Here is a 15591-nt window from a genome sequence, read left to right as displayed (position 1 = left end):
CATGTTTGCTTTTTCAACAAAGAAAACCACTCTAGAAATATTCTTATTAAATATAAAGTCTTGACCACACATATTTTTGTTGTGGATTGCTCATCAAGGCAAAAAAAAAAATAATAATCAGATTTGACTGAGTTTAAGTACAAGTTTTTACAGATTGACAAGTTTTAATTGCAAGTTCAGTGTCTTCAAGCGTGCATAAAAGCATTTCATCGTAACATAATTGTGTTCGGTTTATGCAAATTTAATTGAAAGACTCAAGCAGAAAGTTCGCTTTAATCCCGCGGGAGGCGCAACCTCAAACTTAACGGCATTTTAGGCCTGAATTTTATATTTAATATTTATTTAAATAATATTACTTAATATTTATTTAAAATTTATTATTTAATAATTTAGATATGGCATCTTTTATGTTCCAAAACTCCGAAAAAATGCATCACTGCACAGTAAAGCTATAAAATTCCTTACGAAGAAGTAAAATTGAGTTACTAAGGTATATACCACCCATGCATCATGAATATTTTAACAACCTCACACATAATCTAAATGAGGAGAAATAATGTGACAAAATCTTTAATATTATCCTTAATAAATAAATGAATGTAAATTTAATTCTTTAATAAATGAATTAAATATTTATTTTTAAAAACATTTTTTTAATTACATAAATGAAAATGTCTATCTAAATTGAAAGCTTCCCTAAGTAAAAAGTGGACTTAAACCACTTTCAAAATAAACGACTCATATATGGCTTACGAAATAAAAAAGTTGCAAAAGTTAGCTCAAGTCTCGGAAAAGTTGCTTTTAATTTTTTTTTTTTTTTTTGTATCTTTGGAAATACAGCTAAAATTGAAATTTTGTTGTAACTCGGTTATTTGACATCGGATTTTTTAAATTGATAGGCCATTATTTTTGCGTTCTATTTTTCTATAATTCCTTTTACGGCCCTATTCTACAGTGGTAACAACTTAATTTTTTACCGGTTACGAAATCTTCTGGCAACTTTTACACCTTTTTGGTATTCTGAAGGCAAAAGTTGCCGGATAACAACGTAACCACTAAAATAGGTGGTAACATCGACGTAACCACATAAAACAGCTGATTTTTACTCTGAAAAATAAATAAAGCGAAAGTGAAAATTAAATCGAGCATTTTAAAAACAAATAAACAAATACAATAAACAAATACAAGGAAAAGTAAAAATTAGTCAAAACGTTTCAAACACCAATAATCAGTTTAATATAATAAAAATGTCCAATTTAGTAAATTGCTATTGCTGCTGAAGATGAAGAATATGATGAAATTTTGGAACGGACTTATAACTTAAAGAGTCTTCGGGACAGTAGTGATCCTCTGAACCTTCCTTGTAGTACCTTCAAAGAGAATTTTCCTTTACCGAAAGAAGCGTGTAAAATACTTATAGAAGAGTTGTGGCCAAAGGATGACCCACCTACTTCTCTGCCCTTTGGAGTACGATTTTTTGTTGTCTCACATTTTTAGCACATGGATCGTATCAAAAACGTGTTGCTAATAATATATATGCTGCGCTCAGCCAATCTTCTGCATCACGAGCTATCAAATACATTACAAATTTAATTGTGAAAGAAAAAGCATCTGAAGTAAGTTTTCCTACCACAAACGAAGAGCAGTTGGCTATAAAAGAAAGGTAACGTTGAACGTCGAAACTTACGGATAGTACATGGGATAATATTTTTTGTTTCTACTTGTTTAGGCTCTACGCAAAGTTTGGTTTGAAGGGTGTTATCGGTGCAATCGATTGCACACATGTGGCGCTCATTTGTCCACCAAGAACTTTTCCGGCCAGACCGTGTAGCCTCTACATGAATCGCAAGGGATACTACAGCGTCAATGTTGAAGCTGTTTGCGACGACAACTTAAAGTTTCTGGCAATTGATGCAACTTTTCCTGTGTCATGCCAATACTCAGGTATATGGACAACATCATACATGCGTGCGCTTATGAGCGGGCAGAGAGGAAGCTTACTACTAGGTGATCAGGGTTACCCCCTAGAGCCTTGGATTATCACACCCTTAGCTCAGCTCGCAAATCCTCAGGCACAAAAATTAAATAGAGTACATTGTAAGGCAAGGAATGTTATTGAAAGAGGATTTGGAGTGGTTAAGTCACGTTTCCGATGCTTGGCACAACATCGCACTTTAAATTATAGTCCCGAAAGAGTAACTATAATTGTACACGCCTGCTTTATTCTTCACAATGTTGTAAGAAAAAACGATGTTGTAGAAAGACGAAGTGGAAATTGAAGAAGCGGAGCCAGACGAGGAAACGACTGCACCAGAAATTGCCACCAATATCGCCAAGGCGAAAGGATTCGCCAGCAGTCAATCAACCGTATACCCTGACTGTGCCTGCGAATAGTATAATAAAATAATATATGTAAACAAAACACAAACAAATACTGAAGTATGAATAAAAATTTAGACAAAATTTAAAATTTTCAAAACTCTTTATTAATTATATGATTGACTTGCAGGTTTCTTATTTGTGGGTTTATATTTCTAAATAAGTCATAACAAAAAAAATAGTACTGAGTATCTTCATTGATAATTTTGTTTCATAGTAATGAGTTTTATCACATTCCATATTGCTTACTTAAAAACTAATATACATTTGTTTATAAAGTAAATAAAACAGCAAAAAGTACAGAATAGTTTGTTTTTAAGTTTCTCAATAATTTTATCAAATTTCGTATTGGTTATTTAAAAACCAAAAATTACTGCACTATATTGATACATTTAAAATTAAAAGAAATTCGTTTTAAATGAAATAAAAATTCAATAATATAAAACAAATAAAAATTAATTCAGTCTTTTTTAATTTCCTAAATTACTTAATACTTAAAAAAAAAAGGAATTCAATGTAAAGCATATTGGCTGACATCATACGAGCTTAGCCCCGGTGTTGTCTTTGCAATGCCACCATCTCCTGAATTGCCGCAGCCAACGACATCAAGCCATTTCCGAAATTGTCTAGGGACTCAGCCAGTCTTGACTGTTCATGACGTCTGTTCCTCATGACCTGTTGCACCAATTCCAAAATTTCATCCCTAGCGCCCCTTCTTCTGTTGCGTGACGTTGACAACAAAACTTGTCTGGGCGTATCAGCATTCGGTGCCGCAGAATTGCTCACAGGAAGATTACGTGGCACGGGATTGGGAGTACCAGGACGTGAGGAAGTTCGACTGGGCGATTCACTTACCACTAAGCAAAACGAGGCAAACTAGTTCGGATCTTCCGCAAAAGCAGGTGGTGGAATTCCAGTGGTAGTTCGTCTAGCGTTGGAGGAACATTTTCGGCATTGTTGGCGTTCTATTAATAAAAAAAAAAGTATTATCGCCAAACATTTTTTTACAATGTAATACTACATGTAATACTAAATGTAATACTACAATATCGGCAGTATATTTTAAGTATATGAAAACATATTTCAATTCTTAAATAAAAATGCAAGAAATGCATATATGTACATGGGCGTAATAATTACACACATACACTACCAGCGGTTATTATTGTATTACACGAGTTTATTACAAATATATTTACCTGGAAGCCGAGCCTTGAGGTTGAGTGGCCCTCCATAGCAGCAATCCCAAACACCTCTAACGCTTGCTGCTCGAAGTCAGTGAGCTCTGCCACAGGATTATGTCTACCACTTGTCTTTCTCCTCTCGGCAGAAAATTGTTGGGCCCGGGAACGCAACTGTTTTCGCCAGTTTCGCAAACTCTGAAATTATAAATAAAGACATACGATCAGTTCTTACCTTCTTTCCAATAATAATTTAGTAGTATGTAGTTATGTATGATACTATTCTGGTGTTTGTGGCGTTCATACATGCTTTGTTATGCCAAGTACAAATTTCAACAACTAATAACTTATAAATAAGAATTTTAGTATTTAATTACACAGGTGCGCTGTTCTATGTTATTGGACATTAAAATGTGTACTTGACACAGAAATCCTGCAGATTGCATTACTCCGGCTACGTGTTTGAACGCACAATCACTCTGTAGCCGGAGTGAATTTTTGGCACACAAAACAACACAAAACCCTTAATTATATAAAAATCAATTTGCTTACCTCTCGCCAGGTATCGCATGTTCTTGATGGCCCAACCATCGCATTCATTTTAGATGTGAGCTCCTCCCACATCCTTTGAATATGATTTGGCGATGTGGGGCAGTTTTTACCCTGCAGGAGCTCGGGATGATCCCGACAATACGCCACATATAGTCGCAACTAGTACGGGATGGTACGTGCATATTTTCTATAATTAAAATAAACAATTAATAATGAATTTAACAAAATATTTACCAAAATTTACTTGTTGATTTCCATATTCCTTTTTTCTTCTTTTGATTGCAACAACATATGTTTTTCAATTCCACCATACACACTGGAAGTTCCTTCGTCATGACAGCGTTACCATCTGCTCAGAATCGCGGTTACATTTGGGGGTTAAGACTTTTGGTAATTTTGTTTGCCGATAACAATTTTACCGGTTACGCGCAGCATAGGGCCGTTAATGTCCATTTTGCCTACATTCGCCTTCACATATTCTCCTTTTCATAGTCTGGTGAAAAGAAAATCATGCTTTAATGTATTAGTAGTATATGTGAAGGCGTTTTCGAGATATCGACCAAAATGTGGACCAGGGTGACCCAGAACATCTTCTGTCGGGTACCGCTAATTTATTTATATATGTCATACCACGAACAGTATTCCTGCCAAGATTCCAAGGGCTTTTGATTTCGCCCTGTAGAACTTTTTCATTTTCTTCTACTTAATATGGTAGGTGTCACACCCATTTTACAATGTTTTTTCTAAAGTTATATTTTGCGTCAAAAAACCAATCCAATTACCATGTTTTATCTCTTTTTTCATATTTGGTACAGAATTATGGCATTTTTTTAATTTTTCGTAATTTTTGATATCGGAAAAGTGGGCGTGGTCATAATCGGATTTCGGCCATATTTTATAAGATAAAGTGACTTCAGATAAGTACGTGAACTAAGTTTAGTTAAGATATATCGTTTTTTGCACAAGTATCGTGTTAACGGCCGAGCCGAAAGTGTCGAAAAGTCGACTGTGTATAAAAACTGAGCGTGGCTTCAACCGATTTCGCCCATTTTCACAGTTATCGTAATAGAATCTAGGTCCCTACCAAATTTCACAAGGATTGGTAAATTTTTGTTCGACTTATGGCATTAAAAGTATTCTAGACGAATTAAATGAAAAAGGGCGGAGTTACGCCCATTTTGAAATTTCCTTTTATCTTTGTATTTTGTTGCACCATATCATTACTGGAGTCGAATGTTGAGATAATTTACTTTTATACTGTAAAGATATTAAATTTTTTGTTAAAATTTGACTTTAAAAATTTTTTTTATTAAAGTGGGCGTGTTCGTCATCCGATTTCGCTAATTTTTATTTAGCACACATATAGTAATAGGAGTAACGTGCCTACCAAATTTCATCATGATATCTTCAACGACTGCCAAATTACAGCTTGCAAAACTTTTTAATTACCTTCTTTTAAAAGTGGGCGGTGCCACGCCCATTGCCCACAATTTTTCTCATTTTCTATTTTGTCTCATAAGGGCAATGCACCTATCATCAAGATATCTCAAAATTTACTCAAGTTATCGTGTTTACAGACGGACGGACGAACGGACATAGCTAAATGAATTTCTTTCTTCACCCAGATCATTTTGATATATAGAATTCTATATCTATCTCGATTAGTTTATGCCATTACGGATTACCGTTATGCGAACAAAGCTAATATACTCTGTGAGCTCTGCTCAGCTGAGTATAAAAAGATTGTAAACAAAATCTTCGAGATATAAGCTTAAAGTTTTTTTCGACCCAGTCTAATATATAATGTATGCAAGAAAAAGGAATCAAAGTGAAATACGCACACTTTCCTTTGCATTATTTCAACTTAATGGAAGTGGTATGTGAAAATTATTGTTTCATTTCAATTAGAATCTTCCGTTATTCACAACAGACCCATTATCGTAAATTTTAATTAGTTGTTACTTAAAAGGTAAAAGTTCTTTTATTTCGATTGCTTAATATAATTAATGTCCCGTTATTTCATTTTACAGCTCCGTTATCGCGTTATATGCATCAAATCCTTGTTTTTAATTCTTTTATTATTCACATTGCATCACTTAAATTCCATTTCGCAAAAGTATTTATTTTAATCTCAGGGGGGTTGAACACACACACAAACTTTATCAAAATTGGTCCAGTCCTTTGGAAGAGTTCAGTCAAAAACACACGTATGTACAAGTGAAATATATATATAAAGGTTAACCTTTTCGAAACGGTTGCCAAAACAATAAATTTCAAACAAATAGCACCCATGTCCACTTGCCAGAGAAAAGGATCCAAATATTAAAGTTTTTTCGAATAGGCCGGCATCTGGTCCGCTTCTCGGAATGAAATATCAAGCAAATCATCCCGTCCCATAAATACGATTTGGTACATTCGAAATTTTAAATTTTTTTGTAATTTCAAGCATTTTGCACAAGGCACAGATTTTATTTAGAATAGATCGGCCTCGGGTCCACTTCCCGGAATGTAAGGTTTCTCATATTATCGTGACACCATAAATCCATAAATTCGATAAATGTCATCAAAATCGCTTTAATCGTTAAGGATACATAAGTTCAGTCACAAACATATGCACAGAAGAAATATATATTAAGATATACATATAAAAGAATGACATTAGTGGTGGTTCGTAAGATATGGCGTTGTTTAAATTTTTTATGGTTTCATGATATGTAATATATATCATGCGCGTTGTTCGAATAATAAAAAATAAAATAAATAAAAGAACAAATAATATACAATTTAAATGTTATTATATTTGTTTTAAATCATATAAAATATAGTTGATTTGATTGTAGAATTAATTTTTGTACGAATATACTTGTGTATCTGTTTATGTAGTTCTACCAATAATGGCCGTGGAAGCCATGATAACCGCCATAGTAGCCCCCATAATAAGGATAACCTTGAAAGAAGGAAAAAGTGGCAACATTGCTTACAATATCTACTATTTCATATTTTTATATATTATATTTTTTTGAATTTATTACTAGAGAAAATTGCATATATGTATATTTTATGATTATATTGATCTCACCTAATCCATATATACCGCTGTGATAAGGATAATATCCACCATAGTAACTTCCACCCAAGTATGGATACGAATAGTACCCATAGCCAAGGGAGGACGAACTTTGTAAATCGTCGTGTTCACTTTCGCTTTCAGTTCCGCTTTCCAAGTCATGGGACCCACTGGGAGCAATAGCACGTTTTTGTTTCTGTTGAGGGTGTGGTGCAGCTTCGATATTAATTTTTAGTATTGAAAATATGCACAATGCCGTAATAAAAAGAATTCGAGTTAACTTGAACAGGCCCCTCATATTTTTGATCTTTTTCTTATTTACGTATGAATGTTTATGGCTCCGTAAAATCCTTAAAATTTATCAAATTAAGTATGTTTGTGTATTTAACTTTTTCCGTCTGAATACTTAGAAAGACACCGTTGTCAAACACAACTGACATTTTATCTGTGGTTGTTTGTTGCTTATATAATAGTATTCCACCCCACCAAATTTGTCAGTCTAAGTATCAATCAGCGTGTGCGATTCTTAAGCTAATAGCATTATTACGTGATATTGTGCAAAAATATTCCTACAATGGTAGGTAAATTATTTTGTAAAAAAAAATTTTAAACAATAGAATATTTGCAAGATTGCATGTATAAATTGTTTGTATTGAAACCCATCTTCAAGGTTTCAGGCAGTTGCTAATAGACTGGGCGGCGATCAGTCTCTTATAATTGCCTAAGATTAATTTTGTTAGTGTACTGTAAGACGTGAAGGGCAGGGGTTAAACGTTTTGCATGCATTGCGACCCAAAACAAAACTTGCAAGCCCGTTCCACATTGTAGTTCTAAGTAAATTTTATACCTATGCAGGTGAATCGCACATATTTATACCTTTGATGAGAATGAAGAGAGACCATTGCGTGATTTAAACATTAATTACATGACAGCACTTGCATTGATAGTCAATGCAAATGGTCAATAAATATTTGTTTTGGTGATATTGTATGTATACATATGTATGTAATGATATCAAATGTTAACTTCGGTCTTCCTCCACAGAAAATAGTAATAGAAGATACACTCACAGGAAAAGGGCCATCTAAAATCCAGAACCAGTGGACTAATTTCTTACCTATTTTGCACGATGGGGTAACACAGTCTCAGGTGGCATAACTGCAACGAAATAACCCCAAGTGGGTTATTTCACTTACAGGCTTAATTGTGTTCCTAAAACTTGAAAACATGTATCGAATGAAGTTGAAATGCCTACAAACATGGACATTATTAATTTATTTTTGCATTACCATCGAAATTCTATTTACATTCATACAACCTTGATTTTTTGAATAAAAAATAACAAGGCTCAGGCCAAACAGCAAGTTTGCGTGAAAGGAAAAAATTGCCAATAATCAGAGTCCTTATAGTGGAATATGATTATGACACTATGGAACACAAATTCAAAGAGCTCTTTAATTATTGTGCTGTGCGAGATTATTGCTCTAATTGCTGCTTGGTAGTCAAGTTTAAAGCTGGCTACTACTTCCGCGAAGAATAACTCTTGCCAATAAATTCTACTTTGGACTACAAGTCACTTATAGTGCCCGTCATGCTATATTGTGCAGAAGCATGGACCATAACAACATCAGATGAAGCGGCTCTGGGATTTTCGAGAGAGAAGTTATTTGGACGGCAAGTACCGAAGAAGTTAATGATGAGCTATACTTGCTTTACGCAGACATTAACACAATCCAGCGATGGCCATGTTATGCGAATGAATGTTGATGCTCCGGCTAAAAAAGTTGTTTATTAGAATCCACCTATGGAAAGACCAGGTGGAAAAGGAGTTAAACTTCCTTGGTGTGACCAATTGGCGCCAGTTAACCCAACAAAGAAGCAGCTGGTGCGCCTTGTTGGACGGCCATAACCGTTTAAACTGCTAGGCGTCAATTAAGAAAGTAAGTATATGTTTTTATTTATTTATTTAAGAAATATTAATTTTTCAAATATATTTCTAAACAATAATATTTTATAATAAATAAATATATTTACGAAAGTGAATCACGATTTGGTAAAAGCGTCTGCTCAATGGTTATAGCGATTATATAGGACCTAATGAATAGTGAATAGTGAAATACTTGGCTTTGATTTGAAACCCAAATTTTCACTGTTTATAATAGCCTTATCTTTCACAAGATTCCAGTTCGCAGGTGCAGTGGTGTTAGTTATCTCTTGATAATTTACCCCATATACCATCGAAATATTAGTACTAGGCAAATGCCTCAACAGGCGGTGAAGCTCGTATATGTAGTCTTCTATCTCTTTAACTTCTTTTGAGTCGTCACTTTGTAAAGGAAAAGAGGTCGTCGATTGATTGAGAGTCAATGACACATTTTTTCCATTGAAATTTGTTTTGTGCTGATCTTCTTTTATTTTGAGATCATTTGCTTGGAATATGTTTTGAATATTGGACATGACATCTTCGTAAAGTAGAATTCCAGCAGTGTGATTATTAGGTCGAGACTTGGAGGGCTTATCAAAAATACGTGAGTTCATATTCAGTTTAGTTTTCAATCCTTTGATTATATCTCTACATCGGACCCGATTTGATAAAAAATGTCTCTTTAATATACTATCTGTCACATTTAGTGAGGTATCATCAAATTTCTGTAGCTTTACGTTGGCAGGGTATGATAAGCTTTTGCGTTCTGCATTAAGATCTACATTAGTACTCTGTTTTGAACTGAAGTCGACTACTTCCCCTTCAACAAGTAAATATAAACTGGCATGCTTTATTAAATCATTCAAATGAAGGAGCAAGTTAGTACCTTTTTGAACTTGTATTTTGGCATTTTTAAGAGCGTCTAATGCTGCTGATTCCTGATCAATCCTTCGTGCATCGTCCCGCCGTACATCCCGCCTAATTCGACTGCAACGCCACTTTTTCCCCATAGATTTTTGTTCAGTACCGCGTTCAAATTGATTATGTTCATAACGTTTATCCATTATAACTGTATGCGACTTTAATGTTTTGTGATGTTTCGAGACACGTTGTGTCTGATCTGGAAGCTGCTGCAGAAAAATCAATCGATCCGTTTTACGAACTGATGCTAAAACTTCGCGCGGCAGTTGCAGCGGCGATCGGGGTAAAACTTGAACATGCTGCATTTTTGTCCCTTGCGATAATAAATCAGCAGAATTTTCTTTGCTTGTAACTGGTACGTTTTGGCGCTCAAAAGTTGCGCCATGTGATCGGTTATATATATTTCCTCCGAACTGCTGCTGCATTTTGTGAGCCCGCTTCAGTATCGAGTCAGGCTGTTTGTTCACTTTCGTTGAGTAAATAGGTGCACTGAGCTGGCTAAAAGTGACAACTTTCATTGCTATTGATGTTGGCGCGTGGTTCATTGACTTTAGTTTAATGATACGTATTTTTTGCTGTTGGTTTTGTGTTTGCATATAGCGATTAGTTTGGTTGTTAAGTATTTTAAGTAGCTGAAAATGTTGCGGGGGCTCAATTATATGAATCACATCGTCTGCGTCTTTGTATATATATGGAACGCCCTGCAAATGTGATGGAACTCTGTTTAACGGTTCCTTGGACTTAGGCACCGAAACACGATACTTTGGTGCTAGTGTGGTATTGAGCACTTCATTATCACCCGATATTGAAAACTCATTCACTTTGATGGTATAGCTTACATGCAGCAACAGGCTCAATACGAGTACACATATATTATGTTGCATTGTTTCGATAAAACAATTACTTTCACTTTCATTGATACCTCATCGAATGCTCACTCCACATGCGTTGCACTACAACTATTCGCAGTTTGAGCCACGCGTTGAATTTATAATAACTTTTAGTACATTTTTCATACCTCCAAACTTTGGTCAGCCGAAAGCTCTGCAGACAATTTAACTTGTACTGGTGAATGCAGGGAAAAATTTTGTAAGCAACTATAAAGATTTGAATACCAACAGGATGGAACGTATGCATACAAAACTTCGATTATCATTTGTCTGGAGCGCTTTTTTAAATAGGAAATAGTTTGTTAATATTTTATTTTTTAATTATCAATGAAATATACCCTGCAGAAAATGGTGCTGGCGCAGAACTATGTAAATAAGAGGCAGAGCCTGAACTATATTGCAACTGACAGATTTGACACTGCGATGTCCTACGAAGTGGCGCTTACCTCCCACTGCAGAACTTTAGCACGCGTTATATATGACGTTTTTACATAAACGCTTTAGTAACGTTCGTTTTAACGCTTCGACAGCGTCATAAAAAATAAATAAAAATTTATTTAAGGCGCGAAAACCTCCGAAGAGATTTTCGGCATAGCTTCTCTTCTAATTTGCTTCGTGCTCACTTCAATTTTTCTTACGAATTGGCGGGATGGGAACTACTTGTTTTCACTGAGTTTTCACGGAGAGCTTTTCATGGCAGAAATACACTAGGAGTGCTTGCCAAACACTGCTGAGGGGCGATGTCGTTTAGACAAATTTTCTTAATTTTGATTGTGCTTTGACTGGGGCGTGAACCCGGGATCATCGGTGTGGTAGGCGGAGCACGCTACCGTCACACCATGGCAGCGCCATAAGATAACAATAAAACGCATTCACACTTTCTTTGCTCTTAAGCGCTGCACTGTTAAACATTTTATACTAAACTCTAAAACGTGTACCCGTTTAAGAAGTTTTAATTCCCTTTTTTAACCTTTTTTGTAGAATATTTCAAACCTCTCAAGGTACGAACTTGTTCAATTTGCAGCTTTGTGGCAGTACATTAACGCGTTATTACTGCTTACATTTTGAAAAATGCAAATTGAAAAAATTTACCTTTGAACTTCGGATAGGCCAAGCAAACTGCTACCGAATCACAAAAATAAAATAGAACAAAAGTGTGTGCCCTATGCTTTTGGAGTTTGAAACGCATACGAATGTACGGTTCGCGATTCTGGAAGTACCCATATATGTAGTGCATACATATATCCACAAATATGTATGGGTTAGGAGCATAATCCATTATACATCTGTATGTGTAAACAAATAAAAATTAGATGTGTTAATGAATTAACAAAATTAGTTTTATTTATGAGGTTAGATCAAAATATAGGCACGTACCTATATTTTAAACCCATGTAAATTAAGTTTAAATTGAAAACCTGTTTGGCTTCGTATTAATAAATTCGTTAAAAATCCAAACCGGTTGAAAAACTCATTTTGAAAAGTAAAGTTCTAATTTTGGGCTCAACTTTTTAGCCATGTACGCTTAATTAAAATATACATACATATATAGCTCAGACTAAAGCTTTGGTACAAGTTGTACTCCCAACTGTATCGCTGTGCACCCGATTAACATAAATAAAAAAAATAAATAAATGTGAGGCGCTATAACCTCCGAAGAGATCTAAGGCCGAGCTTCTGTTCCAATTTGCGTCGTGCTCCTCTTGATTTTTCCTACAAATTAGCCGGATGGGACCTACATGTTTTATGCCGACTCCGAACGGCATCTGCAAGGCAGATGAGTTTTCACTGAGAGCTTTTCATGGCAGAAATACACCCGCAGCGCTTGCCAAACATTACCGAGGGGCGACCCAGTTTAGAAAAAATTTCTTCTAATTGGAAAACCTTATTTCTAAAGTTTTGATGTTGCTTTGCCCGGGGTGTGAACCCAGGGCATATGGTGTGATAGGCGGAGCACGCTACCATAACACCACGGTGGCCCGATTAACATCAGTTCGAAAATAAACAGTCGAGTCACCTGTAGTGCGGAGCTATCACTTTGTTTTACTGTCTCCCATGTTCTGTGTGCACACGTTTGTGGTAACATACCGTTCAGCTCAGTTGAATTTAAGAGGGTTAAAACTTTTTATACAAATTTTAAACGAGATAAATGTCGACCTTCAACTTGAACTTGAAAACTTTTCATTCACATTTTTGAACAAATGTTATTGTCGTTGTAGTTGTCACGCAGCTTACCAATAAAATCAAGATTAAAACAAGTAAGGAAGGTTAAGTTCGGGTGTAACCGAACATTACATACTCAGTTGAGAGCTATGGTGACAACATAAGGGAAAATAACCATGTAGGAAAATGAACCGAGGGAAACCCTGGAATGTGTTTGTATGACATGTGTATCAAATGAAAGGCATTAAAGAGTATTTTATGAGGGAGTGGGCCATAGTTTTATAGGTGGACGCCATTTAGGGATATAGCCATAAAGGTGGATCAGGGTTGACTCTAGAATGCGTTTGTACGATATGGGTATCAAATGAAAGGTATTAATGAGTATTTTAAAAGGGCGTGGACCTAAGTTCTATAGATGGACGCCTTTTCGAGATATCGCCGTAAAGATGGACCAGGGGTGACTCTAGAATGCGTTTGTACGATATGGGTATCAAATGAAAGGTGTTAATGAGCATTTTAAAAGGGAGTAATCCTTAGTTCCATAGGTGGACGCCGTTTCGAGATATCGCCATAAAGGTGGACCAGGGGTGACCCTAGAATTCGTTTGCACAATATGTGCATCAAACGAAAGGTGTTAATGAGTATTTTAAAAGGTAGTGGGCCTTAGTTCTATAGGTGGACACCGTTTCGTGATATCGCCATAAAGGTGGGCCAGGGGTGACTCTAGAATTCGTTTGTGCAATATGGGTATCAAACGAAAGGAGTTAATGAGTATTTTAAGAGGGAGTGGGCCTTAGTTCTATAGGTGCATGCATTTTCGAGGTATCGCAATAAAGGTGGACCAGGAGTGACTCTAGACTTTGTTTGTACGATATGGGTATCAAATGAAAGGTGTTAATGAGTATTTTTAAAAGGGAGTGGGCCTTCGTTTTATAGGTGTTCGCCTTTTCGAGATATCGCCATAAAGGTGGACCAGGGGTGACTTTAGAATTTGTTTGTATGATATGGGTATCAAATGAAAGGTGTTAATGATTATTTTAAAAGGGCGTGGGGCTTAGTTCTACAGGTGGACCCCTTTTCGAGATATCGCCATAAAGGTGGACCAGGGGTGACTCTAGAATTCGTTTGTGCAATATGGGTATCAAACGAAAGGAGTTAATGAGTATTTTAAGAGGGAGTGGGCCTTTCTGGACCAGGGGTGACTCTAGACTTTGTTTGTACGATATGGGTATCAAATGAAAGGTGTTAATGAGTATTTTTAAAAGGGAGTGGGCCTTCGTTCTATAGGTGTTCGCCTTTTCGAAATATCGCCATAAAGTTGGACCAGGGGTGACTCTAGAATGAGTTTGTACGATATGGGTATCAAATTAAAGGTATTAATGAGAGTTTTAAAAGGGAGTGGTGGTAGTTGTATATGTGAAGGCGTTTTCCAGATATCGACCAATTTGTGGACCAGGGTGACCCAGAACATCATCTGTTGGATACCGCTAATTTATTTATATATGTAATACCTGCCAAGATTTTAAGGGTTTTTTATTTCGCCCTGCAGAACTTTTTCATTTTCTTCTACTTAATATGGTAGGTGTCACAACCATTTTATAAAGTTTTTTCTAAAGTTATATTTCGCGTCAATAAAACAATCCAATTACCTTACCATATTTCATCCCTTTTTTCGTATTTGGTATAGAATTATGGCATTTTTTTCATTTTTCGTAATTTTCGATATCGAGAAAGTGGGCGTGGTCATAGTCGGATTTCGTTCATTTTTCATACCAAGATAAAGTGAGTTCAGGTAAGTACGTGAACTGAGTTTAGTAAAGATATATCGATTTTTGCTCAAGTTATCGTGTTAACGGCCATGCGGAAGGACAGACGGACGACTGTGTATAAAAACTGGGCGTGACATCAACCGATTTCGCCCATTTTCACAGAAAACAGTTAACGCCATAAAACCTATGCCCCTACCAAATTTCAAAAGGATTGGTTAATTTTTGTTCGACTTATGGCGTTAAAAGTATCCTAGACAAATTAAATGAAAAAGGGCGGAGCCACGCCCGTTTTTAAATTTATTTTTGTACTTTGTTGCACCATATCATTACTGGAGTTGAATCTTGACATAATTTACTTATATACTGTAAAGATATTAAATTTTTTGTTAAAATTTTACTTTAAAAAAATTTTTTTTTTAAAAGTGGGCGTGGTCCTTCTCCGATTTTGCTAATTTTTATTAAGCGTACATATAGTAATAAGAGTAACGTTCGTGCCAAATTTCATCATGATATCTTCAACGACTGCCAAATTACAGCTTGCAAAAATTTTAAATTACCTTCTTTTAAAAGTGGGCGGTGCCACGCCCATTGTCCAAAATTTTACTAATTTTCTATTTTGCGTCATAAGTTCAACTTATCTACCAAGTTTCGTCGCTTTATCGGTCTTTTGTAATGAATTATCGCACTTTTTCGGTTTTTCGAAATTTTCGATATCGAAAAAGTGGGCGTGGTTATAGTCCGATAT

At 35.6% G+C, this 15591-nt stretch overlaps 1 protein-coding gene and 1 long non-coding RNA gene across 3 annotated transcripts in view; both read right to left on the bottom strand.

Annotated features, from left to right (window-relative positions):
- Positions 1–2512: 2512 nt before the first annotated feature.
- LOC137251931 (uncharacterized) lies at positions 2513–4397 on the bottom strand. The gene is made up of 4 exons (XR_010953395.1): positions 4357–4397; positions 4113–4299; positions 3579–3758; positions 2513–3344 (listed from the first exon to the last, which is right to left on the bottom strand). It is a non-coding gene; the product is annotated as an uncharacterized lncRNA (long non-coding RNA).
- Positions 4398–9222: 4825 nt separating this feature from the next.
- Positions 9223–15591, bottom strand: part of LOC137251930 (uncharacterized) — a 33801-nt gene continuing 27432 nt past the window's right edge. The window contains exons 2-3 of one of the 2 annotated variants that reach the window (XM_067786956.1): positions 9990–11192; positions 9223–9923 (exon numbers count right to left, since the gene is read on the bottom strand). In XM_067786956.1, the coding sequence (XP_067643057.1) occupies positions 9274–9923; positions 9990–10908 (1569 nt within the window). In that variant the 5' untranslated portion in view covers positions 10909–11192 and the 3' untranslated portion in view covers positions 9223–9273. Of the gene's footprint in view, positions 11193–15591 lie in introns of both variants that reach the window. The other variant, XM_067786955.1, reaches the window with a different exon arrangement.

This window comes from Eurosta solidaginis, chromosome 5 (assembly GCF_040869045.1).
Source record: "Eurosta solidaginis isolate ZX-2024a chromosome 5, ASM4086904v1, whole genome shotgun sequence".
NCBI classification, from domain to species: domain Eukaryota; kingdom Metazoa; phylum Arthropoda; class Insecta; order Diptera; family Tephritidae; genus Eurosta; species Eurosta solidaginis.
This window is presented reverse-complemented; position numbering and strand designations above follow the sequence as displayed.